This window comes from Mytilus trossulus, chromosome 1, assembly GCF_036588685.1.
Source record: "Mytilus trossulus isolate FHL-02 chromosome 1, PNRI_Mtr1.1.1.hap1, whole genome shotgun sequence".
Classification (NCBI taxonomy): domain Eukaryota; kingdom Metazoa; phylum Mollusca; class Bivalvia; order Mytilida; family Mytilidae; genus Mytilus; species Mytilus trossulus.
In genome coordinates, this window is record NC_086373.1 from 99,107,598 (window position 1) to 99,132,490 (window position 24,893).

The following is a 24,893-nucleotide window of genomic DNA, read 5'->3' on the forward strand; positions in this document are numbered from 1 at the left end:
AATATACTAACATCATCATCTGACTGATAATGATAATCAAATGCATCCTGTATCCTCATATCATCTACCCCTGACAGAATCTTTGACACGCTGTGATGACGATGTCTCGTACGATCTTTATCATTGGACTTTGCTCTGTGTAAATCACCCTGCATCCACATCCAAGATTGCTTCCTACAATAGATTGTGTAGAAAGTTAAAGTTCATATTCTTATTCAGATTATCATGTGTACAACCATTGCTGTAGATATGGTAAGTTTGGTGTGAAAAGAGTCAACAGTAATTGCTCACTCTTTTTGACTGACCAGCTCTTTGTATTTTAAAACCATATTTTATCTATTTGTGATATACTTATTCTTTTTTAATTCAAGTTTTTTGTTGGCTTTCTTATTTCTGTAGGTATTTTTGTATTTCAGATATTATCTTATTATTTTGAGTACCTTGAAATCTTTAATAATCACTGAAAAAATATAAAGTTCAAAGATCTTTTTGTTATAAGATGTATTTTTCAAAATGAATATAAAGTTTCTTGATAACTTCAAAGGATATTTCAAGATTTATGAAAAGTTCCTAAGTTACATATTTTGTCAGTATTGAAGATTTAATTCTATTAATATTTTATTTCAGTGCCTTAAAATCCTCAGCTCAGAACTACAATCTTTCTATATATGGCCTGTAGATTGAATGACATTATTTTTAATACACTTACTCTTCTAAGAAATTTTGTTGTGGTCCTATCACAGATCCCGGTCGACATGTTCTGCACCAAGCTATACATTCTGCTGCTGTGAATTTATAATGCTTCATCATATAACATGCAATTAAAGATCCAGTTCTACCTAGGCCAGCTGAAATTAAAAGAGTAATCCATGTTATCAAATAACAATTAAATTATTTATACTCTAAGGTAAATGCTTAAAATACATTGATGGGACTTGACTTTAACAAATGCATAACAATTTAAAGAGTTATCTCCCTGAACCAAGTTTAATTAAGGTATATGATCATCTACATGTCAATCTTACCTTTACAATGAACTGCTATAGCACCATAAGAATTCTCAGATAAATCTATAAACTGTTAACATGCCAATCTTACCTTTACAATGAACTGCTATAGCACCATCAGCATTCTCAGATAAGTCTATAAACTGTTAACATGTCAATCTTACCTTTACAATGAACTGCTATAGCACCATCAGCATTCTCAGATAAGTCTATAAACTGTTAACATGCCAATCTTACCTTTACAATGAACTGCTATAGCACCATCAGCATTCTCAGATAAGTCTATATACTGTTAACATGCCAATCTTACCTTTACAATGAACTGCTATAGCACCATCAGCATTCTCAGATAAATCTATAAACTGCCGCACTATATTATCTGTAGGACAACTACCATCAGTGAAAAACAGATCAAAATGATCAAAGCCAGCATCTGTGAATCTTCTAGCATCATATATCTTCTTATTTAATCGTACTATTGTTGATACATTGTGCTTCCGGAAATAAGGAAAATAGGCCTCTGGAGCATGTAATGGATAGCCTGAAAGGATACAGAATTCTAAGTTATCAAGTTTGGGTTACATATTTTCTAGATGAAATTATTAAGTTTATATGATTTTAAAATGGCTCTTTAGTCGAAGTAAGTCAAGAAATCATATATATACTGTTTCATAACACTTTTAGTTTTAAATAAATTGTAGTGGAAAGTCCCATAAAATATAACTCTGACACAGTTTTTCATACATGTAAGGAGACAGTCTTACAAAATACATGAAAACTCAATGCATTTATTTTCCTTACAAAATTTCCATAATTCAAATAATTCTATTATCTCTAAACGGAAGTTATCAAGAAGAAACTTATTTCAGAATGCCTTGACAAGATCTCTAGATAAAGTCTAACATGAGTTGCGACAGAAACCTCTTGTAATAACTTTAATACTTTTTTCTAATAAAATCTAGACAATACACACATTTATATATAAAATTTACCACTAAACTGCAGGTAGTGTACACAAGATTTACCAAATACAGATGAAAAGAAGTTATACTTTTAATACTGATTAAGATTATAAAGATCAAAAATATATGTAGAAAGATCAGGAAAGGAATGGAAACTTGTTGGACATACTTGATGTCTTACTACAAGCCATCTGATACTCCCAAGTTTTACTTGGGGAATACCCTAAAAAATCTTTTCTGGCATAAAATTTGGTATCTCAAATATTCTAAACATAGCCTCCTTCATAAAATTCACAGAGTAATAAATCATAATATATACTATCAGTCTAGGACTTTATGGATATTTGAATAGGTAGATTTCATGTTTACACCTGGAGATGGAATCCCCCTTAGCAAGTGCCAAATTGAGGTTAAAATGTCAATTACATAATCATTTTCAACTAGAAATCTAAACATCAGAAAGTGTAAACCAACTTGGGGTAATAATTTGTTATTATATTTTTCAGAATTCACTCTAGAGCTTGAGTATTAGCTGTCATGGTTTACCTGCTAAAATAATGCATACATGCTATCATTATGTCACATTTACATATTTATGTGTAATATACTACTTCATATACAAACTTAACACTATGTATATACCAAAGAATAACCATTTAAGGTTATAAGAATGATTTACACTACATGTATAGTAGAGTAGCATGCACACAGTTTGATATAACAGAAGACTACAGATTGGATAATAGTCTTGTCAAAAATGCATGCACATTTAGCAAGATGTTTTCACAGCAATACTAGTGAACAAATTTCTTGTTTAATGCTACCATGAACGCTATTGAAAAAGCTCAGCCAATGATTTCTTTCATTTTAAATGGTTAACAATGTGCATATATATGTTCATGAAAAAAATATAGCACTGAAAAAAACTACTGAAAAGTGACCAAAAAAGCAACAATTTCATTCCTAAGTGAAGATTATAATTTTTCTTCAAATTTTCAGACATGAATGAAAAGCAAGCATTTCAGACTAGCAGTTTTTTATGCATTTCATACCATTCTCAATCTTGCTCTTGGAATGTGGACCACTAAAAGCCAACATTTTATTGGGAATGATCCAATTGAAATCCCCATTTTCTACCCGCTGTAGGATAAACAAACATTAAATAATAAACACCAATAGAAATTACAATCTATAACTTATAAAATAACATGAACATGTAATATGTTTGAAGGTAGGTTAACTAGTCATTCATTCAGTCTAATCATTTTTGACGGGATCCATCAATATCTTGATTATCAAATTTGAAAAAAAAAAAATAATCTTGCATTACAAATGCTGAAACAGAATTTAAGAATTCTCCAAACCCATCTAAAGATTTCAGTCATAATCTCCAAATTTGTATTGAAAATGATAACTAATGAACAGACATATATACATTACCCTACCTTCAAACATGATATACACTGATACCAATTAATGTCAAACTGAAGTCTGAGTTACCCAAACATCAGTTTACAGAACATGCTGTCAATCACTTAACCACCGCCAACCACATGCAATCATTCACCAAATACTTCAATTATAATGACAGCATGTTCAAATACAAAAACACATTTCAAGCCTACCATTTTCTATCTTGGTTTTAGGATGAGGTCCACAGAAAGCTAAAAATTTATTTGGCACTATCCAGTTGAAATCTCCATTTTCTACTTTCTGTAACATATAATTTTTGTGGTAAAAAAAACTTAACATTTTATTGAAATACATTGAAATCTGAAAGTCTTAACATAATAATGTTTGTGATGATATTGGTTTTTTTTTTAAATGTTAATAGCATTCTCCTGGTGAAGGCACTATGAAACTGTAACAATATACTGATGTCAAAAAAAATTGTAAATATTTTTTTAGTAGTAACATTTCATCAAAATTGGTAATCATTGTAATGTCATTCAGTGTTGTAATAAAAAAAAATATTATACAATGTCGCAATTAGCAACATAACAATAAATTAAACTTTGTTTAAAAAATAAATATTTTTTTTTTAGTATTCATTGAAATGATCTGTTCATATATAATTACATTATTTCATAATTATTGTGGTAGAAAATCCATTTACTAAACATAGCTCAACTGTGTCAGTGATGTTCACTTTCTGTTCATGAGGATGCCGTCCTTCTTTAAAACATGCATTTCACAAATAAAAATAAACTCAGATCACTTGAATACTTTTGAGAAGAGGCAAGGAAGCAAATTGTAATAAAATCAATTAAAATGATATTCACCATGAGACTTTTGTTATCCAATTTCACATATTTTCTTTTATGTTGAGAGCCATTTTTTCCAGTTTTGAGAATCTGTATTAATTTGTTTACATGATAAATATTTTACATGAAAGTAAAGCAAACTACAATCTTACCTCATAATGTTCATACTCATCAACGTCAAAAGTATCAAAATTAAAGAATCCATTTGCCAGGGCTTTACTTAAACCATGTAAACAGTCTAATAAAGTCAAGTTATATGTACATGCACCAAAGGAGGCATCTCTGTAAAATATAACAACAATAATATTAGCATAATAATTTAGATATGGATGATAAAAAAGAAAATACTCAATAAATGTATTGCAATTTAGTGCATATATATACTCAATAAATGTATTGAAATTTAGTGCATATACTCAATAAATGTATTGAAATTTAGTGCATAAACAGTATACTCAGTAAATGTATTGCAATTTAGTGCATATACTCAATAAATGTATTGCAATTATAAAGTGCATATACTCAAAAAATGTATTGCAATTTAATTTGTATAACTGAATAAAAAGTGTAACATATTCTGCAAATATTGTTTTTTTTTAGGAATTAATGTCAATTTAAACAGAAGCATGAAACAAAAGTCAAGTATTTGCTTTGCCTAAGTTGGAGAGTTGTCTCTCTTTGACAATTCTGACATTAAGTATACATCTCATTTTTTTTATGTCAAGAGACGCTTTAACTATCCACTTGAAATGTTGTAATCATGTTACAAAAATCATTTCTTCTTATAACTTAGAATTGAAGATGTCTAATATTATAGTCTGAATAACTGAATAAATAGTTAAAGTCAATTGCTTACATGAACATTCTTATCAAATACTTTCATAAAGTATCAGCTCTTACTTTCTAGAGTAGTCAAAATGTACCTTTTTTAAGAATCCTAATGTATAACTTACCTAAAAGGAAGAAATGGAGGATTTGAACCAGCAACTAACGGCCGATAAGCTTCTTCTGGTGTTTTCTTTAAATAAATAACCTGAAACAAAGAAAGTCGATAATTCATTGAATGTTTTTCCTGTATCTTTAAAAAAACCATATTACAAATGCAAGGAAGGTCAAAATTGAGTTGAAGTCAAAATTTACATGTACTTTTACAACTCCCTTTATCAATAAGTCCAAAACCAAACACATTCCAATTACCATTCGTGCCTTTCATGCCTTAACATGCAATAGTTCATTAGAAAAGGTTTTAGTTCATAATATGCATTTTCAAAATATATTTATTTTGTTGAATTCCTGTTCTTTTTCAAAACAATACACCCTTGCCTATTGACCCTATAATACAACCATTCCCTTATTATAAACCTTATGGTGATATAACTTTAGAATACCAATCTGTGAAATACTTACTGAATATGCAGAGATCAGAAATGCTGCATTTGCTCTCTTTCTAGCATCATAACTTGTATAATGTATTATTCTCTTCTTAGCTAATGAAAAAGACTGCAATAAAAGTAATTTTTTATGAAAAATGAAAATGATAATTTCTTGCTTCATAAAACTAAAAAGTAAGATTTTTTTCAAGTTTTTACCAACATAAGTATAAGACATAGGACAAAGTAGGGAGCAAACTAATGAAATATTGAGTATTAAACCATTTCATTAAAATAAAACGTGTGGTGAAAAGTTTCTTTCAGAACACATACATGTACAAATGTATAAACCTGTATCATATCTATAACTGTTCCTTGAAATGTTTGAAATATCATAATTATTTATTAATTTAAAAGGGGTCAACCTATTTTCTTTTCGCTTATGTCTTAAATGTGGAAAGGTTTATAGAATGCATTATCCTTTTCTAGTGACGTCTAGAGTGCCACTCATTTGTTTCTATTCTTTACACTTTAATTCAAATTTTCCCCCTTTTAAACACCATAGATATCCATATCTTACACATACACAAATTTAAGTTTATCATGGCCAATTAATTAGTGACAAATCTCTATCCATTCTTCAAAACACCTGTTTTTCTTATTGCAAATGACAAAGTAAGAAATATTTGGCAACAGACTAAAGAACACCTAGGTTAATCCTTTGTACCCGAGGCAGGTCAAAGCCAAAGGTTACCTGGAACTTAGCCAAACAAGGTTTAAATACCATATGACATTTGTACATGTATGACTGTAAACTATAAGCAAATGGATGAAACTTCTATTTATATTTACCAATATACCATAACAATAAAACATAATTCATTGTAATTCATTTTAAATATGTATACATTTATTTATGAGCAAAAGTTTGAAAATGTTAAGGTTTGAACTTTACCCCCATTTTAAGTATAAATAAAACAGTTCAATACTGTGATTGTGCAACTTCATATAAACACGTAAATTAATACATCCTGGTACAAAATAAAGTTACCTTTAATTTCTTGTTCAGCTTACAGCAGTATCTATATAATTGTGCCAAGTTCAATGGCCCAAAATCAGCATAAAAACTGAAATATTAAAATAAAAAGTTAGATATAACATACTTTTAAAACTAGAGAGCCTAAAGAGGCAGAAAATGTGTATAAGCAGTCATGTAACAAAGTTTGTCCTTGTTTATAAGAATACGATATTTGAGAGCATCAAATTACAAATGCACTTGAAAAAAACTTAGTTTTCATAAAAGCAAATTTGTTAAGAACCTAATTAAAGGTTTAACATTTCATGTTTTTTTTAGTTGTAATTACAACACATCAAGTTCAATTTTTCTTCCTCATCTTTTCTAAATATCAATTCATCAAGACAAGGAAATAGTGTTCATTTTAAAATATTTGTTGTAAAAAAGGTAAATTTTCATCACAGAAAAACATTTTGTCCATTGATGACTGATATTTTGTTTGATATGATAAGAAGGCATATATAACTGCAATACTGTAGATTCATTATTATTTGTTGGATACCAATTTTCGTTGCTTTCGTTGGTACATGTGAAGTTACAGAACCACAAAATTAAATGTTCAACAAATAACAAATTTCCTATAGGCTTATATGCAGACTTTGGCAAAACCACAAAATTAAATATCCACGAACATGCAAGTTTTTTATAATCCATCAAAAATTGGTACCCACAAAAATAAATGAATCCACAGTATATAATACATTTTGTATCACACCAATTGTACAGCATTGAGCACATATAGAAAGTATGAGAAACAATCTTTTATATTACAACATTTACATGCTGTTGATTCAATATTATTTGTCATGTTTGTGGGAAACCAATTTTTCTAGATTTAGTGAGTAAAGGTGAACTACTGTACTAAATTTAAATGTTCAACGATGTACACACGTCTGCAAGAAAAGAAAATAATGGCTTGTTTACACTTTTAATATCCACATTGATCCCTGAAAATTCAATTTTCCTCAATCTACAAAACATGTACACTGGTCACTTGTCGTACTGTGATACTAAAGACTTATCGTCTTCATGTGGGCTAGGTAGTATAGGTGGATACTATGTACAGTTAACAATGCTAAATATAATTCTTAAAATATTAACATTGTCCAACATGATTAAAACTATATACTTACTTTTCATAAATCAATTCATCGTCCACACAGAAGTAATGTGTATGTGCTGTAGATCTTGGTTTGGCCCGTAATGTTGCAAAATACAGTCGGTCTGAAAAATAATATGATAGATATTACCAATGGTACATACACTGACATAGTTATGAATAAAAAAAAAACATTATTTATGAAAATGTGATTCCTTTAGTCTTTTAAAGAATACATGTATTCATCATAACAAATGGACAGAGAGACTGATGTAGTGCAAACCTAAAGATGCTAAAGTCCCAATGCATTTGTCAGTAGGGGACATCAAGCCAATTTCATAGAAATGTACAAAAAATGTTCTTTGCATCTTTTGATTCTGAAATGAATCTAAACTGAAAAACTGGATATCAATGTGATTGTAAACTATGAAATGGATTTGGAACAATAATATGAAATTTGTTCAGTAGCAGTTAATTTGATTTTTTGATGTTTTAACACCACTTTTAAGCACCACATTTAGGCTATATTTCATGGCAGTCAGTTTTTATTGGTGGAGGAAGCCAAAGTGCCGGGAGAAAACCACCGAACTTTGATAGGAAAACTGACACTCCAAGTCAATTAAGTTTGGAGTCAAGTGCACCCACACTAACAGGGTTCAAACTCACAACCTCAGTGTTGACTGGCTAGTGATTTCAGTAGTACATGTAACTACTTAGACCACTTGGGCAGCAAGGCCTCTAGTTGCAGTTAATATTCATGTATTTACTGTTTTACTTATGACTTAATATTATTGATAATTGCTGTACTTATTTAATATTTAACATACATTATGCCTCTAAATTGACTTTTCTTTTGCATCTGGATTAAAAAAAATATCTCTAAATACTCTGACATGCACATTTGCTGAAACATAATGCAATCAATCATTTATCCTAATTAAGTGTTCTCCTGTCAGGTGTGTCAATGTACCCGTACTAGTGATTAGCGATCTATAGCCAGATATCCCTCAAGGCTTAACCCTTTCCTCCATGGATTTTTTTTTACATGCTTGATTTGCATAGGACTTTTTCTTTAAAATAAAATCCTCATGTTTAAAGTATTTATGCATTGCAAAAAACAAATATTTCATCAAATAAATTGAAGTCAGATATTCTTATGAATATCCTTTTCATATTGGATACAAATTTTATTAGGTCTGATGTAGACATTTTGTAGTCAAAGCATTTCAACGGAGGTACTACACAGTCGTCATTATGTATTAAAGGGGGTGGCGTCAAAAGGCTTCATTATGGAGGAAAGGGTTAAAAACCTTTTACAAGGAGAACCCTTGGAATTTCCTACCTGGGGAGGGCTGTTTAGCCAGTCTAGGTTGTTAACAACTCTCATCTTTATCATTGGATTAAAATACAAAACGCCTAAGTTTTTTATTAGATGCAATTGATTATAAATGCTAAGAAATGAGAACTGGTGGTGGCGAGAAAAATGAAAATAAATAATGACAAGGCCTTATATATATTGATTGTTTCCCGAATCCTGCCAAGCCAGGTGTGGGTAGGTACATGTACATTTGTAGGTAGGGAAATAATTTTATTTTTTCCCAAAAGCTGGTACAATATCTGTCGATCTGGAAAGCCTGCTAATGGGAAATGAATAAAATAATATTCCACTTAGTTTTGACAATAAAATTCTTCGAGTCCGACCAATTTGAAGGTTCAGTCGGGATTGGGGAAACAAACAATACTTTATTTTACACCCAATGGCAGGAACAATCTAACCATACTGGAAAACATGCAAGATAATTTAACAATGGCAGGGGTTCATTTGACGGCATCAGGTCCGTTTGCGCATAATACACTTTCACACCTTCCCTGTTCCCACCAAAGGTCCGTTCACACCCATTTTAAATCAAATTTCAGTTGAATAATTCATAATGAGAAAATCAAGACTGTTGTTTTTCATAATATTGATCTGATGTAAATACTGCAGGTATTTACACAAATGTAGCTTGGTATGAGTAAAACATTGAAGGGGGTCTCATTGGGAGGTTCCGATGCCTGATCCGGCTTACAGTTTTGTCAGATTCATGTCTCCCACTAACACTGTGTACGTAAGCAATTCTCAATTTTTTTTGTCATTTCCTGGATTCCACTAGACCTAATTTCCCGTTTTCACGATACAATAATTTGACTTTCACGGGTCACGCTTACAAAATATCGTCAATCCCCCTTCACGCTTAGACCCCAATTAGACCCACATTGAAGATTTATAATGAATGACACCTAAGATTTCAAATTTTTAAAATTTTTAAAGAATACATCTATCGGTTAGGGGTATAAATGTGATACCAGTGTATATATAAAGAAAGAGAGGAATTTTAAAGTATGTGACATTACTTTTAATCAACACAGAAACATTGTAAATACAGGATAACAGAATTTTAATATAATTGTGTGAGGGTAGGATCTCACTGTGTATATAGTCTCAGCACTGCAACGCATTTGGTGGAGGCATCACTGTATATTTGAAAGCCACAAGTTATGCATACTAGTGTATGGTTCCTCTACAAAGGGGGTTAAAGATACAGAGGTTAGGTAAGGTAAGGTGCAAGAAACTAGGAAGTATTGTTGTATATGAATGATACAAAACCCTCCCCCTTTTTTAATATCTTTTCAGTTTTAGATATTATCTAGAACAAGTTAGTCCAGAAAGTGATGTTTGTGGTTAAACGTTTAATTCAAACAGAACAGCAAGACATTGAGATCATGATTTATCTGAATGACCATTTGCTGTTGCACATAGTACACAAACGAGAGGGAAATCGCCATTTCGTTGCAACCTTGTCAAGACTTGTTCTGGCGTTTCTGTTTTCTAAGTTTCAACAAAGGGAATGATACAGAACTTTATTACTCACCTTTTATAAATTCCGATGCACTGCCAATTATCTCATTTTCTTCGGCCATAATTAATTAAACTGGATTTATTAAAAGTAAATAAAAACCTCAATCGATGGTAAAATTTCCCCAACGAAATCAATGTTGACTCTTCTGTCTCGAAAATAGGTTAAAATAAATAAGTCTTTACAAATAAAAACAATAAAAGTACGTTTTGGGGACTACCAATCCATGAATGGTTAGATCTTATACCATTTATCTGCCTCAATTCACAGTAATTAACAAGAAATTTAACACCCCCCTAGTTGATTCCGTAGTCGACGGCCATGTTTGAAATAGACGATTAGCTTGCAATAGGTCACGTGACAGAAAATAGCCAATTGTAATAATGCCAACAATTGTTGGCATAGCAATTTAAAAATTTAACCAATGAAATATTTGTTTATCCATCAAATGGAAACATTGACATGTGCCCGATGTCAAATGGTGTTGACATGACAGCTGCGGTTATAAGTCTTAATGTCATCTTTTCCATTTTAACTAATGATACATAATTTAGCTGATTATAATTTTAATTACATAACATGCATTTAACTATTTATCATATTATTGACCATTTTACAGTATATCATCAGAAAGAAGTCCAATCTAATTTAAAAAGTAATTAGCCGGAATTAGATAAAAATAACCGAACTCGAAAATTGGGAAAATCTGCATGGATCTGCATGGGCCCTTATTAAAAAAAAATACAAAGACCTCACAATCAAACGAATGGAAAACAACTGTAAATTTCCAGAATTGGCATTTCCGTATGTAGAAAATGGTGGATTAAACCGTTCTAACTAAATCTATCAATAGTAAAGACCAATTAACTGCAAAATTTGAAGACATTGAAGCGTTAGACAGTTGGGAAAAGACATGGATGATGATTTTGAGATAAAACTGACCAAACAAAATACAACATTAACCGTATACACCATCAAAGAACAGAGAACCTTTCCAATACCAATGCAGTTATCGAGTCGTGGGCATGACCAAACTCCCGGAACCAGTATAGTGTCAAGTACTTGGGAGTTCTAATATCTATGAACAATCTCTTACGGAACAATCAAATACAAAACAATACAGCAAAGAGTAACCGAACACTTGGCTTTGTTAAACGGAATCAAAAAGAATGTTCAAGAAAGGTCAAGGCTGCTGGCTATATAACTCTAGTACGACCTGTCATTGAGAATGCCTCCCAGTGCTATATGGGACCCGCGCCTACCAACAAATCAAACATTGTTTAACCCTGCCAAGGCCGTAACTACCCTTGAGGCAAGTGAGGCAATTGCCTCACTAAAATTTCGATACTGATTATTTTTTTATATATATATATATATATATAAATATAATAGTCATTTGTTGTTCTGTCTCAACCTTGATTTCTATAACTTGTCATCATTCCTTTTAAACTACAATGTATTCTTTCTGGATATAACTCAGCATCGCAACGGGTGATGTTTCTCGATTACATTGACCTAGTAACGATAATCATCATGGATCTCTAGTTATAAATGGGCTATTGCAGAAAAAGGAAAAGCGACACTGAAGGTAAAGAAGGAATAATTCTAGTAGACTTTTTTTGTGAACAGAGTCTGAGTATTGCATATAACTTCATTAGAACAATTCAAAAACGATAAGTAGACTGACAAATCAAGTACTGGTCATCGGAAGGGGACAGTCATGTCTGCGTATTCATTTCTCCGTTTCACCAACTTTTGACAAATCAAGAACTGGGCATCGCAAGGGGGCAGTCCTGTCTGCGTATTCATTTCACGAACTTTAATCTTTCTCTTTACAGGCGGGTCACAGATAAATAAAATATAAATAATATGAAACATGCATGGATTAGTTTTTATCCATGTTTTTTTAACCTTAAAAATTGAAGGAATATCCCATATTCCAATTTAATACTATTGAGGAATGGTAGAACCTTTAACACAGGATTTCGTCTTTTCTTATTCGGGACTACGGAATTTCGCTTCTTTATATTCGGGGTTTCGGAATCGGACAACCCCTAACCCCTTAATTTATAGATTCTGGAACTAAAATACCACCAACTATTTCCAGAAATACTTGAAAATTACGGACCTACTTGTAAACGTCAAAAACTCCATTCCAATTTCCCCTGTACCCATATCAGATATACTTACTATATAGATCGATAGAATCATATACTTGTATCTTATCTCATTGTATCCCTAGTTTGTCTATTCTTTGTCAGCATAAAAGCGAGTTTAATGTTTTGTAACTGCGATTGTATGATGGTGCTTACAGAAAATCGTAATTCCCTTTTGCAAACAATACTGTTACTACAGATGCTGCTACGGAATTGCTGATGGAGAAGGAATTGGAAGAAGACATTTGTCATTGTGTTGATGATAATGTGCTACCTTTAGAAACACATACTGCCCTGAAATGACTGAAAACTTGGAAAAGAGCATACATGAGTGGAGAGATTGTGCGGTCTTGTCATGCTCCATGCAATAAGGATATCAGCAGACCAACCGCCGTAGAAAAATTTGGCAAACTCTATTGAATCGATGTTTGTTCTATGTTCTGGCAGCAGACTCAAATCAGTGATATTTGGATGATTATCTTACATATAAATTTAAATAAAGTTGTTAAAACTTTGGTGTTAGTAAAAGTCTTAAAATATGAAAAAATTATATAAAAAGTGTCCAAATTCAAAACATTATCAAACTCTCTAAAAATGCCTAGAATGCAGGATTTTGCACCATTCATTTCATACCCTCCAAAAAAATTTTTCGCCTCGCTTCGCTCGGCTCAATTAATTTGCCTCACTAAAATAAGATGCCTAGTTACGGCCTTGCCTGCCACATTATTTATGTATGTGCTTGTCCCAAGTCAGGAGCCTGTAATTCAGTGGTTATCGTTTGTTTAAGTGTTACATATTTGTTTCTCGTTCATTTGGGGCCTATTATAGCTGACTATGCGGTATGGGCTTTGCTCATTGTTGAAGGCCGTACGGTGACCTATTGTTGTTAATAAAATTGAGAATGGAAATGGGGAATGTGACACGGCAAAGAGACAACAAATAAAAAAACAACAGCAGAGGGTCACCAACAGGTCTTCAATGTAGCGAGAAATTCCCGCACCCGGAGGCGTCCTTCAGCTGGCCCCTAAACAAATATATACTAGTCCAGTGATAATGAACGACATATGTTTGTGTCATTTTGGTCTTTTGTGGATAGTTGTCTCATTGGCAATCATACCACATCTTCTTTTTTTTTATATTGACACACTTATGATGTCTAGAATTTATACGATGGAGTGCTGCTAGATTTGTCGATAATGACAACACATAACGTACACCTGAGGATGTCACTACAATGCTATACTAGCTAAAATGGGGGAAATGGGACACATTACAGACAAGAAACCTTGATAACAGGCAATGCATGTTCTATTGTATTCAGAATGAGCTGGTAGATCATATATGGTAAACGGACAGAAAGTCACAGGACATAAAGTGGGACATAAAGTCACAGGAGATAAAGTCACAAATTTGGTAAGACAAAAAGTCACAGGACAAAAAGTCACAAATAATTTGTTGACATTTGTTTGAATATATAAGAGAAATATCTTGAAATATTTACTTTTTAATACATATATTCATATTAAAGTTAAGGAGATGTGTCAATTTTCTTTAATAATAAGATTTATTTAATTTTAATCATGCAAAAGATATATTTCTTGGCACCATGAAGCCAAATAAAGGCCAAGCCATTTTGACATTTTGGGTTTTTTTTAAACAATTATTTGATCATCCTTGATATTTTTTGATAAATTTTGTTTTCAAAGTTGGTTTATATACAATAGTTCAAGAAAATACAAAAATATTTTTGTTAAAATAAGCGGTTTTTATTCAAAGAAAATAATTAGAAAAAATGAATTGTGACCTTTTTGTCCTGTGACTTTTTGTCTGTGACTTTTTGTCTTGTGGCTGTCTGTCACCTACATTCATCACATATATATCAACAAGAATACTTACCTCAAAGGTGGCGACAGAAGAACTCGTGGTGGACACACATTTTACCACATAAAAGAATCACCAGTGATGTCTACAGGAACCGTCCTTCTTTCCAAGAGCAATTATTACCTGCTAATGTTGCTGAAGCGGGATCAGTTGATGATTCCCACTCAGGGCTACATAAAAAAAACACTAATACTAGACTTTATGATTGTAATTTTAATCGTATCAATCTGATTTTAGTGTAAACACTATATCATTGTATATTTTGCCGTAGGACACTATATTTGTAATGTTACTATGCGTAGTCCCAGAGTTTAAACGTTTCATGAAGAAACTGAAATCTTATCAGAATTAGAATTTGTTTTTAACCTGTTTTTAATCATGCGCAAGTGTTGAATTTGGGTTGTATTTTGAAGATTGGGAAAAAAATGGTTTGTAGCTAGGCAAATTCCTTGCTTGTATGACAGTCGCATACAACTCCATAATATTGAGAACAATGTGTGAACAAATCAAACAGGTATAATTGGTAAAAATGTCAAGTAGCGCAGGCAACACAGTGTTATAATCTTAAAACACTGTAAAACAAACAAATATGTAAACAAAGAAAAACAAAATGTTACAACACAGACAAAGCACATAATAAAAAACGAAAGACATGAATCCCGGCAATGTGATGTGCTGTGGTCATTTATGTATTCTTAGCTACCGAACCACGCTTAAAGGATTTTACCAAAAATGGACACATATTGTCATAGATCAAATTTTATTCGTTCGGTGTATATTCACCTGGTTTTTTTTTCAAACGTCTTTTGATTATGTGAATTTATTGCAATTATAATTAAATAGTATCCTTCTATGTTGCGATGTTAAACCATTGTTTCAAGTAAAGGGGAGGTTAATTGGTAACTATCAAAACGTTCAATCCCGCTGCATTTGTTTGCACCTAAGTAAGGAACCTGATGTTCAGTGGTTCTTGTTTGTTGATGTGGCTCATAAATTTTTATCGTTTCTCGTTTTTTCATGTAGATTAGACCGTTGGTTTCCCGTTTGAATGGTTTTACACTAGTTATTTTTGTGGGCCTTTATAGCTTGATGCTCGATTCGAGCCAATGCTCCGTGTTGAAGACCGTACTTTGCATGAGTTATAATGATTTTTCTTTTACAAATTGTGACTTGGATGTTTTTCTCATTGGCACTCATACCACATCTTCTTAATTATATCTATAGACAGTAGATATAGATCTCTGGTTTCGTTATGCACAATCAACGCGCCCATACCCGAGTTTCGACAGAAAGATTGTCGAAGCAATGACTAGGAAATTATTATTTTATTCAGTGACTTTTGGTGGATAATATCTCCTTGGCAATAATATCGATCACTTCTCCTTATTTTTATACATTGTAATTTTAATTGAGTAAAAACATGTACTTGAACCAGTGCAGGGATGCTTAGATTTAACATGATCCAGGTTTGGGGAGATGTTGCGTATGCATCATATACTTGCATCAACATCACCGGACAATGTTCGTAATAACAACTATACATGATTTCATCCAGATGTCACTATATATAATATATCAGTGACCGCTGTGGATAGTAAACTTAGACTGATTGATAGTAGGTAACACATACAAGGTTATTTCAAGTATATATTATGTTTATATCATATTGTAAAACACGAAAATAATTGAAATTAAGGAGAGAAAAAAACGGATTGTGGAAAAAAGGGAAGGGCAAAAAAATATTGTCCTGTCCCTTAGTACCTATGGGATTTCGAAGGATCTACCTTTCCTGAAGCCATATATTTACTCCTTAAGAGTGTCTTTGTTCTCAAAATAAGTCATAGATGATGGTATCAGAAACATATATTAAAAATATTATATGTGTCTGGTGGCAAATTACATGTTCCATATAAGAACCTTTGTGAGCACGCTCACATACCCCACGCCCCACATTGTCACTGGACAAAATTTCACCAGATTCCTAAATTCAAAGACTCATAACTCACAAGAGCCACCTGATATTTTTTTTTATCTGCACATTAACCATGATATTATGTCATCATCAAGTACAAATTTTCATGAAATTCTATTGTGTGGTTTCAGAGAAGTTGTGATAAGAAACTGTTGCAGTAGTATATTAAGGCCAAAGTTCTGAATTCAAAGGGGCATAACTCATAGAAAAAATTGAATCATAATTTCCTGCCGATATGCACATATACATACGGTATGCCCTTATTATCTACAAAGTTTCATGAAATTATGTTGTGTGGTTTAAGAGGAGTTGCAGTAGCAAGAACATGACTGACGGACTGTAGTAGAATGAGACCAATAAGTTCCAATGGGCATAACTCCTAGAAAGAAAAAAAATACTGAATCATAATTTCATGTCGATATGCAAATCTATATAGTATGTCCTTTAAAATTATTAACAAAGGTTCATGAAATTCTGTTGTCACGTTGGTTTCATAGGAGTTGCGATGACAAGAACAGGACTGAAGGACGGGTCAAAACATTATATCGGACACAATGAATTGCGTGGGGTATAATAACTTAATTTATATTGACAACGGCCAGGGAGATAAGTCTGCAGTATCTCCAGTATGCATTTTCAAGAGAGACAGGAGATACATGTTTGACAAAGAGAGACAACTCCGTCATTCTCATATTATAAATGTGATCAGTTTAAAGCTTTGTTTTTATTACATTTTTGTTGGTTCTTTATACCAAAGACCTATACACTTTGTTTTCAATCGTCAGTTTACTTTATAATCATATAATATAAAAAAGAAGCCTGATGTGGTATGGTTGCCAATAAGACAACTATCCACAAAAGACCAAAATGACACAAACATAAACAATTAATATAGGTCACCTTCAACAATGTGCAAAGCCCATACTGCATATAACTCTGTTTATGTTTTAGTATATTTCTAAATAAATGTTCGAGACAACAGTCAATTATATCTTGTGATCTCTATGATGAAATTATATGTTGCTTTTCTTTTCAGATAAGGGTGAAGTGAAAAGAAAAAAAATCAAGCAGCATTGTTAAAAAGGTCATCCCCAAGTGTTTACTTTTTTTTATACTGATCCAAAGTCAATTAGTAGTATATCGTTAATAAGGGCATACGATACAGTTACAGGGGAGGTAATGATGTTGCTAACGAAAATTATGATTTTCGCCGCAGCGTCAAACTATGACTTATCTGGAAAAGATTCAGTTTTCATCTGATTTTTATCATTCAAACTTATTTAACTTAAAAACGAGTTCATGGACCCCTCTTTTTTAAAATGCCATTCGGTTTGAGTACTTTAAGAAGATTATGTGTGCCAATTTTCATGAAAACGTAAATAGTGCAATTTTTTAAATTCTAATAATATTGTCTATTGTCTATAGAGCAAAAAAAGATGTTTTTTTCTCAATCATGAACATTTGATAAATATGAGTTATTTGTGAATAAAAAATGTGTAAGTTTTTATGATACTTATAAAATACAGAAATTACAAATGATTTAACAAAAAAGAATTTGTGTGTATCTTTTAAAACAAAAAAAAGTTATGTCTTTCTTTCAAAAGGGAAAATACGGCCACAAATCCGAATTTTGAGCAAATATACAAAATTTTGACCTCATTTTACTCAAAAAGTATTTCATGAATGCATATTTTTTATTACATATTTGATATAATCAGATAAAAAATAGTGTATATGGCAATTTTTATCAATATGTAATACGGGATCAAAACTGTATCCTATGCCCTTAAGAGACTAAATAGGGGTCTGATTGGTCTGATTTTCAAAGACTCCTTTCTCATAGAAGCACTGGTGAAATTGTAACCAATGATATTGTCATGTTTCTTTGTATTTGCATGCCTTTAAAAGAGCTGATGATGTAATATAAAAAAAAATGTGGAATGTGTCCACAGGTACACAGATGATGACCCAGCTAGCATATTACATGAAAAAGGGACATAATTCTAAAGAACTGTATAAGTGACGCTTCTTAATTGTAAACACTGATGGATACAGAGTGTTTAATCTTTTTTAGTGAACATTGCATTGTATAAAGCATTGTTTGTAGTTAATGTAATTGTTAACATTAATTTTTCAAATTGGAGTTATCTTCCTTTGTCCTAAATTGTAGCTGGTTAAAATTAATTTTTTTAAATTAAAGTTATCTTTCTTTGTCCATAATTTTAGTTGATTTTACTACAATTATGGACAAAAGAAGATAACTTCAATTTTAAAAATTAATTTCAACAAATATACCATTGATATTTTTAGAACAGCTATAAGATTCCTTTTTTAGCTCACCTGGCCCAAAGGGCCAAGTGAGCTTTTCTCATCACTTGGCGTCCGGCGTCCGTCGTCCGTCGTCCGTCGTCGTCCGGCGTTAGCTTTTACAAAAATCTTCTCCTCTGAAACTACTGGGCCAAATCAAACCAAACTTGGCCACAATCATCATTGGGGTATCTAGTTTAAAAAATGTGTGGCGTGACCCGGTCATCCAACCAAGATGGCCGCCACGGCTAAAATAGAACATAGGGGTAAAATGCAGTTTTTGGCTTATAACTCAAAAACCAAAGCATTTAGAGGAAATCTGACATGGGGTAAAAATGTTTATCAAGTCAATATCTATTTGCCCTGAAATTTTCAGATGAATTGGACAATCGGTTGTTGGCTTGCTGCCCTCCAATTGGTAATTTTTAAAGAAATTTTGCCGTTTTTGGTTATTATCTTGAATACTATTATAGATAGAGATAAACTGTAAACAGCAATAATGTTCAGCAAAGTAAGATCTACAAATAAGTCAACATGACCTAAATGTTCAATTGACCCCTTAAGGAGTTATTGCCCTTTATAGTCAATTTTTAACAATTTTCATTAATTCGGTAAATTTATGTAAATTTTTACCAAATATTTTTCTCTGTTACTAATGGGCAAGGTTCATTATAGATATAATTGTAAGAAGCAAGAAAGTTCAGTAAAGTAAGAACTTCAAACACATCACCATCACCAAAATACAATTTTGTCATGAATCCATTTGTGTCCTTTGTTTAATATGCACATAGACCAAGGTGAGCGACACAGGCTCTTTAGAGCCTCTAGTTTCAATTTCTAATGGAGCAAAACTTTAGAACAGTTGAAGTGACACCACCAAAAATCAAATTTGATATGTGTTTTGTGGTAATAAACATTGTGTATAAGTTTACTAACATTTGTTTGAGGCAAACTAAAGTTAAAGAACAGAAAGAAAAAAACCAGTAAATGTGATACACAAAAAATCAAACTTGATCTTTGTTTTATGGTAATAAGCATTTTGTATAAGTTTTATTTGGAAAAATTGCAAAATTTGTAGTTTCTGTTCTCTAACTTTATTAACCAATTGTTATGAAACTTATACACAATGCTAATTAACACAAAATACAGATCAAGTTTAAATTTGGGTAGGTTCGCTAGATCTCATCTGTTCTAGAGTTATGCACCTTTTATAAATGGAAAAATTCCAATTGCCATATAAACATGCACACCTTACAATTAATCCATACCAATTATATTTGGCCTTTTGTTTATCACAAGAACTTTTTCTTTTATCATTGATCCTTCTAGAAATGTAGACAAGAAATTATTTATTATATTATTATTTCATATGGTATTTTCTATTTGCTAGACAATGGTTATCAAACTTTTTGATGACCTTGCTAATGCAAACATTTAATGTAGATTTTATATAATGACAATCACAAAATGTAGGACTGGTTCAAGAGTACTATTAGTGCAATGTTCTAAATAGATGATATTTTGAAGTTGATCAGCACTGATTTTTTAAAAGTTTTCAAGACATAATGATATAAACCTTTGATATGAGGTTCATCAAAATCCAACAAGAATTGTATGCTAGAGGGGGCCAGCAATGCAATTTCCTATAGAATGGTAGTACCCCTATTGTTTTATAGTCTTTGTCAAATTGACAGTCAGAAAATGTGTGGAATTTATCTTTTGTTTCAAATGACTTAGCATGAATATAAAGTTTTATTTTATTTATTTTCTGGTGCTTTAATAAACCAATATATATGTTTCTGACTCAGAAAGTTTTCTGTAATAAAATGCAGGGTAAAATTCCTACATTACATAATATTAACATTTTTATAGATCAATTATAATGAGGTCAAGGTCAGATAAACCACACAGACAGACATGTACACCTTAAAATAATTCCATACATCCAATATAGTTGAACTATTGCTTATGGTAATTGAAAAATTGACCAAAACATAAAACTTAAAATTGACCAATAAACCATGAAAATGAGATCAAGATCAGATGAAACGACTAGACTGGAATGTACCCGCTATAATCATTAATTACACCACATTAATTTGACATTCTTCTAATAGTACTTGAAATGCAGACCAAAACACCACAACTTCACATTGAACAATCAACCATGAAAATTGGGTCAATGTCACATACTCTACACTTAGTCGAACTACTGCTTGGGTCAATGTCACATACTCTACACTTAGTCGAACTACTGCTTGGGTCAATGTCACATACTCTACACTTAGTCGAACTACTGCTTATATAATTATAGAAACCTACCAAATCATGTAACTTTAACCTTGAACACTGATCCATGAAATGAGGTCAATGTCAGGTGAACCGTCAGACAGTCATTAGCAATATAAGGATCCCATACACCAAATAGTGTTATCCTATTACTTATATGTGAGAAATTCACATAACAATTTTTATACGACCGCAAATTTTGAAAAAAATTTCGTCGTATATTGCTATCACGTTGGCGTCGTCGTCTGCGTCGTCGTCGTCGTTGTCGTTGTCGTCGTCGTCGTCCGAATACTTTTAGTTTTCGCACTCTAACTTTAGTAAAAGTGAATAGAAATCTATGAAATTTTAACACAAGGTGAATGACCATAAAAGGAAGGCTGGTATTGATTTTGGGAGTTTTGGTCCCAACATTTTAGGAATTAGGGGCCAAAAAGGGCCCAAATAAGCATTTTCTTGGTTTTCGCACTATAACTTTAGTTTAAGTTAATAGAAATCTATGAAATTTTGACACAAGGTTTATGACCACAAAAGAAAGGTTGGGATTGATTTTGGGAGTTTTGGTTTCAACAGTTTAGGAATTAGGGGCCAAAAAAGGGCCCAAATAAGCATTATTCTTGGTTTTCGCACAATAACTTTAGTTAACGTGAATAGAAATCAATGAAATTTAAACACAATGTTTATGACCACAAAAGAAAGGTTGGTATTGATTTTGGGAGTTTCGATCCCAACAGTTTAGGAATTAGGGGCCAAAAAGGGACCCAAATAAGCATTTTTCTTGGTTTTCGCACCATAGCGTTAGTATAAGTAAATAGAAATCTATGAAATTCAAACACAAGGTTTATGACTATAAAAGGAAGGTTGGTATTGATTTTGGGAGTTTTGGTCCCAACAGTTAAGGAAAAAGGGGCCCAAAGGGTCCAAAATTAAACTTTGTTTGATTTCATCAAAATTGAATAATTGGGGTTCTTTAATATGCCGAATCTAACTGTGTATGTAGATTCTTAATTTTTGGTCCCGTTTTCAAATTGGTTTACATTAAGGTCCAAAGGGTCCAAAATTAAACTTAGTTTGATTTTAACAAAAATTGAAACCTTGGGGTTCTTTGATATGCTGAATCTAAAAATGTACTTAGATTTTTGATTATTGGCCCAGTTTTCAAGTTGGCCTAAATCGAGTTCCAAAATTAAACATTGTTTGATTTCATCAAAAATTGAATAATTGGGGTTCTTTGATATGCCAAATCTAACTGTGTATGTAGATTCTTAATTTTTGGTCCAGTTTTAAAATTGGTCTAAATTAAAGTGCAAAGGGTCCAAAATTAAACTAAGTTTGATTTTAACAAAAATTAAATTCTTGGGCCTCTTTGATATGCTGAATCTAAATATGTACTTAGATTTTTGATTATGGGCCCAGTTTTCAAGTTGGTCCAAATCAGGATCTAAAATTATTATATTAAGTATTGTCCAATAGCAAGTCTTTTCAATTGCACAGTATTGTGCAATGGCAAGAAATATCTAATTTCACAATATTGTGAAATAGCAAATTCTTTTTTAATTAAGAGTTATCTTTCTTTGTCCAGTATAGTAAGCAAGAAATATCTGCAAGAATTTTTTTTAATTGGAGTTATCTTTCTTTGTCCAGAATCAACTTAAATCTTTGTTATATACAATATACAATGTATATTCACTTTTTACTACCAACTGATAAATTTAAATAATCTTTACCATTCAGTGATAACAAGCAGTTTTTTTACATCTTAATATTTTATGATGTATTTAAATGAGTAGTAATTGTTGCAAACTCCATTAGAATATTTTAATTGAAATTAGTTTTGGAATAAGGGAAAGGGGGATGTGATTAAAAAATTGGGTTCAATTTTTCTCATTTGAAATTTCATAAATAAAAAGAAAAATTTCTTCAAACATTTTTTTGAGAGGATTAATATTCAACAGCATAGTGAATTGCTCTAAGAGAAAACAAAAATTTTAAGTTCATTTGAATACATTCATTCTGTGTCAGAAACCTATGCTGTGTCAACTATTTAATCACAATCCAAATTTAGAGCGGAATCCAGCTTGAATGTTGTGTCCATACTTGCCCCAACCGTTCAGGGTTCAACCGCTGCGGTCGTATAAAGCTACGCCCTGCGGAGCATCTGGTTTTAGATATTTCGGTTTTAAACAGGAAACTACACTAAAATTTACGACAAAAGGGACGATTTTTCGTTCCCTATTGTTAATTTTCCATTTTTAGATGGTGATGTTCCTTTGGCACCATCTTATTTCACAACTTGTTCGCTATGCCCGTGTCTGTTGTGACGTTTTTGATTTAAACGAACGCAACCTATGTATTACTGGTAAATAATTAAACCAGGGATATCATTACCATAAATTACTTAAAACCTTTACGAAATTTGTCCATAGATATAAAGATTTGGTTTTGAAGTTTGGTTGTACCTGTAGAAAACTTATTTCAAACGGGATAGCACATCCTTATTTTTACGGAAATGTTGTTAACCGTGCCTGGAACCTTAGAAATGATCCATGTAAACTTGTTGCTCCTTTAAATAAACTTATTCTTAAAGGTTACCTATTCAACACTGTGATAAGATCATTGAATATTGTTTTTATTGGTATAAATATTGACTTTGTTATAAGTAAATTAAAAGCTAACTAAATATTACTAGTATGTTATATACATATACATTTTCATGGATCTACAATCTGTCGATACCTGTAACTTGGCATTGCTCAAGGTCATGTTTTTCTCTGGCTGTTTATGACGTCTTTTCACTAAATCCATTGTATGTTGGATGTGAACGGATTGATTGCTTATTCTTAGAGGCATGATTTTTTTATTAGTTGTTAATGGCTTTGAACTAGCTGTCAGATAACTGGGAGTACTCTCAGATCTGTTCATTTGTGTCTTTTAGTGTCGGGATGTATAAGTACCCGTCCACGTCCACTTTTATTTTTTGTCTATCTGATGAGTTGAGCCTTTTCAACTGATTTTTATAGTTCGTTCTTATGTTGTACTGTTATACCACTGTCCCAGGTTAGGGAGAGGGTTGGGATCCCACTAACATGTTTAACCCCGCCACATTATTTATGTATGTGCCTGTCCCAAGTCAGGAGCCTGTAATTCAGTGGTTGTCGTTTGTTTATGTGTTACATATTTGTTTTTTGTTCATTTTTTTACATAAATTAAAGAACCTTAGTGAGCACGCTCACATACCCCACGTCCCCACATTGTCATTGGAGAAATTAAATAAGTGTAAGAAAATAAAATTATATAAGAAAAATTAATTTCCTGCCAATATGCACATCTAAATAGTATGTCCTTATTATCTACAAAATTTCATGAAATTCTGTTGTATGGTTTCAGAGGAGTTGAGATGACAAACTGTTGCAGAAGTACATTGAAGCAAATAAGTTCAAAGGGGCGCAACTCCTAGAAAAAAAAATTGAATCGCAATTTCCCGTCGATATGCACAACTACATAGTATGTCCTTATTATCCGAAAAGGTTTCGTGAAATTCTGTTGAGTGGTTTGAGAGGAGTTGAGATGACAAACTGTTGCAGTAGTACATTAAAGTAAATAAGTTCAAAGGGGCA

The 24,893-nt window shown here is 32.0% G+C and overlaps 1 protein-coding gene across 7 annotated transcripts in view; it reads right to left on the minus strand.

Annotated features, from left to right (window-relative positions):
- The window catches only part of LOC134693149 (dual specificity protein phosphatase CDC14A-like), a 28,421-nt gene extending 17,378 nt beyond the window's left edge, over nucleotides 1-11,043 (minus strand). For 5 of the 7 annotated variants that reach the window (XM_063553902.1, XM_063553895.1, XM_063553874.1 and 2 more), the window contains exons 1-10: nucleotides 10,690-11,042; nucleotides 7,812-7,902; nucleotides 6,655-6,730; nucleotides 5,641-5,733; nucleotides 5,187-5,266; nucleotides 4,386-4,515; nucleotides 3,595-3,682; nucleotides 1,318-1,548; nucleotides 710-848; nucleotides 12-174 (exon numbers count right to left, since the gene is read on the minus strand). In XM_063553902.1, the coding sequence (XP_063409972.1) occupies nucleotides 12-174; nucleotides 710-848; nucleotides 1,318-1,548; nucleotides 3,595-3,682; nucleotides 4,386-4,515; nucleotides 5,187-5,266; nucleotides 5,641-5,733; nucleotides 6,655-6,730; nucleotides 7,812-7,902; nucleotides 10,690-10,738 (1,140 nt within the window). In that variant the 5' untranslated portion in view covers nucleotides 10,739-11,042. Of the gene's footprint in view, nucleotides 1-11; nucleotides 175-709; nucleotides 849-1,317; nucleotides 1,549-3,021; nucleotides 3,110-3,594; nucleotides 3,683-4,385; nucleotides 4,516-5,186; nucleotides 5,267-5,640; nucleotides 5,734-6,654; nucleotides 6,731-7,811; nucleotides 7,903-10,689 lie in introns of all 7 variants that reach the window. The other 2 variants (XM_063553866.1, XM_063553891.1) reach the window with 2 other exon arrangements.
- Nucleotides 11,044-24,893: the final 13,850 nt, after the last annotated feature.